General features: G+C 49.0%; 1 protein-coding gene across 2 annotated transcripts in view; it reads right to left on the bottom strand.

Annotated features, from left to right (window-relative positions):
* Positions 1-410: 410 nt before the first annotated feature.
* The window catches only part of RAI2 (retinoic acid induced 2), an 85,370-nt gene continuing 76,391 nt past the window's right edge, over positions 411-9,389 (bottom strand). Inside the window, exons 1-2 of one of the 2 annotated variants that reach the window (XM_004382820.1) lie at positions 2,237-2,401; positions 411-2,086 (exon numbers count right to left, since the gene is read on the bottom strand). In XM_004382820.1, coding sequence (XP_004382877.1) covers positions 782-2,086; positions 2,237-2,371 — 1,440 coding nt within the window. In that variant the 5' untranslated portion in view covers positions 2,372-2,401 and the 3' untranslated portion in view covers positions 411-781. Of the gene's footprint in view, positions 2,402-9,389 lie in introns of those variants that run through there. The other variant, XM_004382819.1, reaches the window with a different exon arrangement.

Genomic DNA, 9,389 nt, shown 5'->3' on the forward strand with positions numbered 1-9,389 from the left:
AGAGGGGGAACTGACTTGCTCAAGGTCATACATATTTCTAATCCTCCTTTTATGGTGGCAGAGGAGGCCCAGGGTGGTGCAAACGGTTAAGTGCTCAGCTGCTAACTGAAAGGTTAGAGGTTTGAGTTCAGAGGCAACTTGGAAGAAAGGCCTGGCAATCTACTTCTGAAAAATCAAGCCATTGAAAACCCTATGGAGCACAGTTCTACTCTGACACACATGGGGTCACCATGGGTCAGAATCGACTCAATGGCAACTAACAGGGTAATATTATTCTTCTTTGCCCAATATGCCAGAAGAACTTAGGGTTTATAACACAGATAACTTGTGCTTTACAAGCGACAGACTTTGGGCCAAACCATCCCAGTAAAGGAATGGAAATTTTAGAAATGATAGAATACTGTAGCCAATTAGTGCAAACAAACATTTATTGTGAAATATTCATCCTACCCTTTATTAGGTATTACATCATCAAAGCACTTTGTGGCAATGAAAATAGCTTTTTTCTACCCCCTCTGATTCACCCAATATTCCATTAAAGCTGCAAAAAATGTGCAATCTGCTTGAAAAATAGGTTGCTCTTATTTATTCATTTGTGAAAAGTCAAAAATTAAAAAGGAAAACGGTATTAGCTTACAGGGCTTCTAGAGCCAATTCGCCTTCCCTCTGCCCCACTCCTCCCCAAAAGAATTAACAAAGATAATTTGTTTTAAATGCCTTTTTATAAAACCAATGCACCTTTCCCCATATTATAATCATAAAAATTTTAAAAAGCCATTATTTACTTTCTTGGAAAAAAGGTGGCCAGCCGTTGTTTTTTGATTGGGAGCATGTGGATTTCCTGGGAGTTCACTTTCTTTAACTTTATGCTCCGGTTTTTGATGGGTTTCCTAAGGGGCCCCGTATTTTCCATGGCCTCTTCTCCTTGGCTGTTGATGTCATAGCCCTGAAGCACGGAGTCTTCTCTTTTGATAGAGAAGTTTTTGGTGGACACTCCTGAGAGGCCTTTGATCTTGCCACAGAAGATGGTAGGCACAGCGTCTTCGACAGAGACAATGACCCTGGCCGCCTGGGACTCGCTCACAATCTCCATGTTATTTTCGGCCTTAACCTCACCGCAGGGGTGGCTGGGCGGGCTCAGCATCTCGGGGGCATCGCTGCTGCCAATGCGGTTCTCCATCATGGTGGAGGCTTCATGGGGCGTGGCAGGGGGGAAGGGCATTTCGGTGCTACTGGGAAGTTTCTCGATCCCTGGGTGGCCTGGGCTGCCCGCTGAAGCACTGCTGTCATACAGGGTATCAGGGAGAGGCTCAGATTTCCGGTGGGTTGCCAGTGACAGGTCTAGGACTGCGTCTTCCTGGCAGACTTGGGGACTGACTTCGCCAGCCTTGAGCCAGGGCACTGACTTCATGGAGAGATCCAGGGCCTCGTTCTCACTCCCCATCTTGATAACTGTGTGGCGGCTAAGCTGGAAATACTCTCTGGGCTGGAGGAGGTCAAAGGGCTTCAGTTCCTCCTTTTCCAGAGGGGCCTGGGGGCCTTTAAAGGAGTGCAGGCTGAAGGAAGATGGCGGCTTGGGGAAACTGGGGCTGAACTTGGATTCAGAACTCTGAGGCACCGGGATGGGGATGGGAATGGGGACTGGCACAGGCAAGGGGACAATCACAGGGTAGGGCACCAAGAGGGTGGCCGGTGGGACCAGGGGGGTCAAGGGGGAGTTAAAGGGCTGGGGAGGCACAGAGGGGTAGCCTGGAGGAGGCTGGCAGGGTGGGGGGCCTAGAGCGCCCTGGGCGGGAAACAAATTCTGGAGCACAGCTTCAAAGGGCAGTGTGGGCTCCTGTGGCTGGCTGGGGATCCTCAGGTCCAGGAGCTGGGGCTGGGCCTCAGGGTCCTCGGCTCCCTGGAAGAGGTTGTTGTGGATGGCACTGGAGGAGCACGGGGCCTCCTGCGGCAGGACTAGAGGGGAGTTGAGGTGCTGAAAGACGTGCTGCTCAAGCACCACAGGCAGCTGCACGGGGCCCTGCGTGGTCATGACGTAGGTGGCGTTCGCATTGGGGTTGAGCTCAGGGGCAGAGCTTCCCTCTACCTGCATGTGAATGGGCATCACCACCGGGCTCTCCCCGAGGCACAGGGGCTGCAGCACCGTGGCTGCCACCTTCAGAGCCATGCCGCTCTGGGACTCGGCAGGGGGGTTCAGAATGGATGGGGCTGGCACGGTCACCAGGGCCTTCTTTACCAGGTCGGTGGAGTTGATATTCCAGGCCTCAGTGGTGATCAGCTGGGCCATGCCATTCTCTAGTCTATTATTGGCCAAGGTGGGAGGAGAGTCGGTCATGTCCATGGAGAGGTTCTGAGACTGCAGGTTGTCCATCACTTGGCTCTGAGATCACTTGGCCTGCAACACAGAACACATAACGTGAGTCCTCCTCGCCAGAATATTTATAATTGCCTGAAGAGCTCTCACCACATCTTTCAAATATTTCCGTATCTTAGTCAACCAGGAGGCACAGCCCATCTCTCACTGTATACATACAGATTATAGATGCGGCCTAATATATACGAACACGCCCATACGATCAGCAGTGGGCAGATAGCCCCGATTTAACAAACGCTATAAACACAGATGATGTAATGATGAAAGAACTAAACGAGGTTAAACAGAGAGTTTTTAAGCCTAATGCTCAGCTTATATGTTTAGCCTTCAACAAAAACAAAGTTTCATTCCATTCCACATTGCTGTACTGGATAGTTAAGATATGAGGAGATTTGACTTGTTTAAGTTCAAATAAGCAGCACAGACTTTCTTGCATTTAAGGAAATAATAAAACCTTTGTCACATCAGAATTCTATGAATATGGAAGGGCACAATCCCAATTATTGGAAAGCATTGAAAACACTTTTTGCAGCAATAATTCTTTCAAAAATTGGCTTCATGAGCAAGATAGTGGTATATCAGCGTAAGTGCTGTCCTGGTTGTCCCATTGTCTCCCTCCTGCTGATGACATCCCCTTTCCTCCTGATCATATCAAAAGCCACTCCCTGGAGCACGTGATGGGGGTAAGAATGACCATCGGGTCCAGTTTCCATTGTCCCCCATTGGCTCATCTGTCTGCCCTGTGACCTCCTCGAACTTCTACCTGTCGAGAGGAAGGGGAGGTGATGATTCTAGGGCTGGGAGATAGAACACTGGTTGGAAACAGCAATCCTCAAAGCTGTGAGAAGTGTGCTTGATGTCCAAGGCACCTCCTCAGACATCTGGCCACCTCCAGAGAGACCAGAGGGACCCGGCGCGTGTGCTTCCTGGAGGAAGCACGGCTGCAGCTGCGATGTGGCTCTCCATGGAAACGTGTCTGTATTTAGCATTGTTACCATGGAGAAGGCAGGCACCATGTCTAACTCAGGGATGTGAGCAGCCCTGGAGCCTGGTTGGGGCTCAGTAAGAATTCAATTGTCCTCAGTTTTGCTAGGTGGGTCTTGGGCCTCTCAAATTCTTGACCACACCTGTCTGACCCTTGGAATACTTTAGCCCTGTGGCCATCTCCTCCTCCTCTCCCCAGTCTCCAATCACCAACACAGCCTCCAAAACGAGGGAGAGAGGCAGCCCAGAGCACCATGGGCTCAGAAACAAACAAATGCGGCCTGCTACTGGGAGGCAGCTTGAACAAATGAACAACTCCGTGATATTGCCAGGCTATCAGAACGTGTCAGATGCACAAAGCAAGGAATTTCTCTGAAGCAGGAGGGGAGGGGAAGGACGCTGAGCAAGCAACTTGATGGAGAATGCCTGGTGGAAGATGCTCTTGGCAGGGTGCACGGCGGTGCCTCCCAGGGAGAGCTCTGGGGGCCTGGTTCCCTATGGGCACAGTGCCCTCTGGAAACCCCAAAGGGACCCAAGCATGCTGACCAATAATCCCCTTGGGGCAGACAGAAGGGAGGCAGCCCACCCCCAGGGAGGTTGAGGGGGCTTGTCCCAGCTGAAGGAACTAGTTTTTCCTAAGGTGGGTGCTCCCTGACTCAGTCCAGAAAATGGCCATGCCTCCAATACAGCATTCATTCATTCATTTGCTTATCCAACAAATTTATTGGCTCAATGCCTCTACGTGCCAGCACCTTGCTGGGGGCTGGAGATGCTGTCATGAGTGGAACATGGGAGGCTCTTGCTTTCATGAAGATTATAGTCTAGTGAGGGCACATGTCTTTGATAAGACAGATTTTGTTAGCATGAGAAGGCATCAAAGTTATGCCAGGAGAGGCCTCATATCAGTAATACAAAGCTTTGTTGGCCACTCACACACAGCCCTGTGAAGGTGCTGAGGACCTAAGGCTTCCTCTAGCAACGAGGACTTCCAGAAGAGTCTGGCTTGTCCTTCCGTAGCCAGAGCCCTTGGTGGGGAGGTGATGAGAGAAGGCTGAAGGAAAGCTGGGTGGGGCTGGTGAGGACAAGCACAGCAATGGTTGAAGAAGGCTTTGGCAGCCCCCCCAAGAAGTGGATTCTGAATGGCCTGAGAGGTCACTCAGTGAAGAAGTCAAGGCATGGTCTGTGCCATCTTTGGGCTTCCTGTGGGTTTAGGATTATCCAGCTATGAGACTGTGCTCTCATAACAGGCTGCACTTGTCCACTTTCCAGAAGTGGTGACCTCCCTCTCTCTCTGCCTCCCTCAGCCTCCAGCTTTTGGATGCCTTTTCTACCTGCTCCTCGAATACACCTTCAGCTCAGGTGCCAGCTCTTACCTCTCCCTGCAAATCTCACTCCCCTCCCTGCTGGGCCTGGGTTCTAGGCCTTCTATTTCCTCAGGACACTCCTACTCAGAGCATGAGGAGGGGTCCCTGGGGCACCTCCCACAGGCCCCTGCTCCTCCTACAGATGGCCAGACCTAAAATTCACTGAGCATTCGCTATGTTCCAGCCCCTCCACTAAGAACTTCTCATGTACTATCTCACTTAACCCTCAGAACAACCCAGTGAGAAGGGTCCTATAATTATGCTCATTTTAGCTATGAGAAAACTGATTCTACAAGAAGATTAAAATAGCTATCTTAAGATTATAACAGGGTGGGATGAGAGCCAAGGTCTGATCCCAGGCTCCTTCTCCTGGGTGGGAGGTGGGAGATGTGAGGCCCACACGTCGACGCACTTTGCTTACTGGCAAGAGCAGTCCCTACAGCCTCTCCTTCCACACTGATGCATGCGTGCGCAGGAGTGTGCAAGACAGAGCACTTGAGCATCAGATTCCTGCAAAGCAGCGGCCATGTCTTTCTAGCAAATTCACTGAACTGTTTGTTCATCCTTCTATCTCCACCAGGGGCCTCCGCTGTCCCCATCACAGGGGAAGGTGCTGAAGGGTTACCAGAGTTCCTGTCCCTGGGAGTACAGCCCAAAGCAGCTATGGTTCTGTTACCTACCTCTAGATACCCACCCCACCCTGACTTCCTGAGGCAGATGTCACATGGGTGGGAGGACACATTATACCCACAAGTTACAGGGAGGCCTTTAGATCCCCAGCTGAGGTCTCCCAGCCTCTGGGAAGAGGGTCTGGGCCAGATGGGAAGCAGGCTTGGCTGGGGTGCAGTGGGGTGAGCAGCACGTGGTAACTGGGGAGTGAAGGGAAAGGGAAACCAGGGGCCATAGGTTCACTTCCGCCTCCTCCAACCTGACTGCTTTGGGCCTGCCTGACTCCTCAGCCAAAGTAGACCCAGGAGAGCTTGTGGAGACAAGACTTGCATTTCTTCCGCCACTGAGTAAGCATCACTGCCCACCAGGTGTGATACCAGGCCTGGGAGGTACCCAGGTGAAGAAGAGAGGAGCCCGGATCTTTATGAATACACCCATGGACGTCCCCTATTTCTCTCTGTAACTCCTCCCCTTGCTGTCCAATCTATCAGCAGACCCTCTTCCCCAACTCTGGGTCAGCAGATGAAGGGGCCAGAGTGGGCACAGTAGGGGCACAGACAAGCATCACTGTGCAGGAGCGAGCCCTGGAAGCCGCAGAGGCACGCTGAGAATATAAAGCTGCTAATGAAGTAAGGGTTGAAAGGGCAAGACTCTTTCCCTGAGGATGAGCTGAGAAGGCAGATAATGACTAGAGAGAAGGTGGCAGCCCGTCCTCCCCGCTCTGTAGTGAAGCCGCTTATTAGTGTGGGTCGAGGGTGGGCTGGGGACCTCTTCAAATCAAGGAGTGTCACAAGAGCCACCGACTAAGGTTCACACAGAGGGGGTGTGAATTTCTTCAGAGGTGGCAGGGAACATTTTGTTTGGGTTTTTCAAAACATCATTTTCAAATGGGTTTAAATGAGGTCACCCACCCACTCTGCCTGCTACCCATGATCACCAGGGCGGGAGGTAGGGAAGCAGGCAATCTGGATCGGTGGGTCACTGGAGACCGTCATTTCCTTCGCCCTTGGCCAACTGCTGGCCCTGGTGGACTGGGGAAGAGAAGGCACCCAGAAGTTTGCCATCTGTCCCATGGGAGGGGCTTGAGGGAGGCAGAAACGGAAGCAGGGTGGGAGGCTGCCACTTCTGGAAGGCACAGCCCGTTATGAGAGCACAGTCTTACAGCTGGATAATCCTAAACCCACAGGAGGCCCAAAGATGGCACAGAACATGTCTTGACTTCTCCCACTGAGTGGCCTCTCAGGCCATTCAGAATCCACTTCAGGGTCAGGCGGGGCCAAGATGGTGGAGTAGTCAAACGGCTTCCTATGTCCCTCTTACAACAAAGACCTGAAAAAAAAAAGTGATTTGATTGTATATGAATATCTAGGAGCCCTGAACAAGGCAAAGCTGAGGAATTGGACTGAGTGGCAGGGGGAGAGAGATGGTTTGGAAGCAGCAAGGAGTTGCCTGACCTGACCTGTGAGGAGCCTCAGCCCTTCAGCCTGGACTGGCTCGGGTTGCACAGGGAGGCTGGCATACAGCTCCCCTTGCTCGCTTGGGAGGCAGTTTCCGCATCGAGAGAGATCCGGCAGCAGAGATTCTGCTTGGACACTCCGAACCAGTGAAAAGCAGCACCCAAGTGGCTAAAGATAAGTGTATGTGTGTGGTCTTTCATAGGGATTAAAAAAAAAAACCATTTGGGAAATACCTCTCTCCCATTTACCTCGTCCCTCCCCGCTCTGCACCGGGTCTGGCCAGCTTCAGTGATCTCAGAGTCCCTTGGGCCGGAAGTAGATCCCATAAGGTGCCCTGACCCATTCTCCTGGCCTTGGAGAGGGAACAAATTAACAAACAGGGAAAAAATAAGCTACCAGCTCCCCTAAGCCAGGAACTCAGGGTTGGCACAGTTCTTTTGCCTAGGCAGAAGCATAAGGGGTCCGCAGACTGTGAGTGCTTTCCACCCCTGTATAGACTTGTGTGGACCCATCTCAACAGCAAAAGCCCTCACTACCACAGTACAACAGGGTAAAAACCTAAAGTCTAACTTCAACTGTTTCAGCTGTGAAGTGGCAGATTTGTGATGCTTGACGCTGCTCTGCCCTTTAAGCAGGTGCCTTACCCATCCACATCAGGGGCTTGAGGTCTGGTGGCTCCACCCACACCACCTAGCCACCTGCTACAGGGGTCCAAGAATAAGTGGTGCCCCCCAGTCCTTACAGCCAACAGAGTAGGGTGCTCATAGTCTGGCTGCAAAACTCACCTACCTACTCGCTCTAGGGAAGACGGACACACTTTCCTTTCAGACACTCAGGGGCAGCCGTCAGCCCCCTGCCTTGCTCAGCATGTGACCCCCTACTGCAGCCAGATACCTGTGCCTACACCAATCACCATGCCTCTCTAAGACTGTAGGTGAGAGCCTGTACCACACACTTGGTGACTGACTGCCTGGACACCAGAGCTGAATACATACAGGAAAATTTAACGGACTCCTGGGCACACATACTTAGTTCCAGACCTAACTACCTTGTGACAGGACGTTAGAGCTTCAAAGGCACCAATAATCAAACTAGCCCACATGAGAAGCCAATTTGGGCATATCAAAACAAAACAAAACAAAACAAGAAGCTAGGACACACTAAACAAATATAAAATAAAATTATAATAACTTACTGATGGCTCAGAGACAACAGTCAATATCAAATCACATAAAGAGGCGGTCCATGATGGCTTCAGCAAGCTCCCAAAATAAACAATCAAAAAATTTTCTGGAGGAAGAAAATTTCTTGGAATTACCGGGGAAGAATACAGAAGATTAACATACAGAATTCTTCAAGAAATTAGAAAGGAAATTAGACAAAATGCAGAGAAATCCAATGAACACACAAAACAGCAGCAGAAGTTAAAAAAGTTATTCAAGAGCATAATGACAAATTTAATAAGCTGCAAGAATCCACAGAGAGACAGCAATCAGAAATCCAGAAGATTAACAATAAAATTTCAGAATTAGACAACTCAACAGAAAGTCATAGGAGCAGAATTGAGGCAGTAGGAGTCAGAATTAGTGACACTGAAGATAAAGCACTTGACACCAACCTATTTGAGGAAAAATCAGATAAAAGAATTTAAAAGAATGAAGAAACTCTAAGAGTCATGTGGGACCGTATAAAGAGAAATAACCTATGAGTGACTGCGGTACCAGAACGGGGGGCGGGGGGGGGGATAACAGAAAATACAGAGAGAATTGTTGAAGATTTGTTGACAGAAAACTTCCCTGATATCATAAAAGATGACAAGATATCTATCCAAGATGTTCATCGAACCCCACATAAGGTAGATCCCAAAAGTAAGTCACCAAGACATATTACAATCAAACTTGCCAAAACCAAAGATAAAGAGAGAATTTTAAGAGCTGTTAGGGATAAAAGAAAAGTCATATACAAAGGAGAGTCAATTAGAATAAGCTCGGACTACTCAGCAGAAACCATGCAGGCACGAAAACAATGGGATGACATATATAAAGCCTTGAAGGAAAAAAATTGCCAGCCAAGAATTACATATCCAGCAAAACAGTCTCTCAAATATAATGGCAAAATTAGGGCATTTCCAGATAAACAGAAGTTTAGGGAATTTGCAAAAACCAAACCAAAATTACAAGAAATACTAAAGGGAGTCCTCTAGTTAGAAAATCAATAACATTAGATAACAATGCAAGACTAGAAAACAGGAAAGAGCAACCAGATATCGACTCAGATAGGGAAGTCACAAAAATACATCAAAGCTAAAACATTGAAAATAGGGAAACAGAGATATCAATATGTAAAAAATGACATTAAAATAAAAAAGAGGGACTTAAAAGTGTAGACACAGATTTTTCATATGGAGAGGAAGTCAAGGAGATATAAAGAAATAAAAGACTGGTATAAACTTAGAAAAATAGGGGTAAATATTAAGGTAACCACAAAGGAAACTAACAATCGCACAAATCAAAACGAAAAACTAGAAAAATATAAAGACTC

The sequence above is a fragment of the Trichechus manatus genome, unplaced genomic scaffold (genome assembly GCF_000243295.1).
Source record: "Trichechus manatus latirostris isolate Lorelei unplaced genomic scaffold, TriManLat1.0 scaffold00100, whole genome shotgun sequence".
NCBI classification, from domain to species: domain Eukaryota; kingdom Metazoa; phylum Chordata; class Mammalia; order Sirenia; family Trichechidae; genus Trichechus; species Trichechus manatus.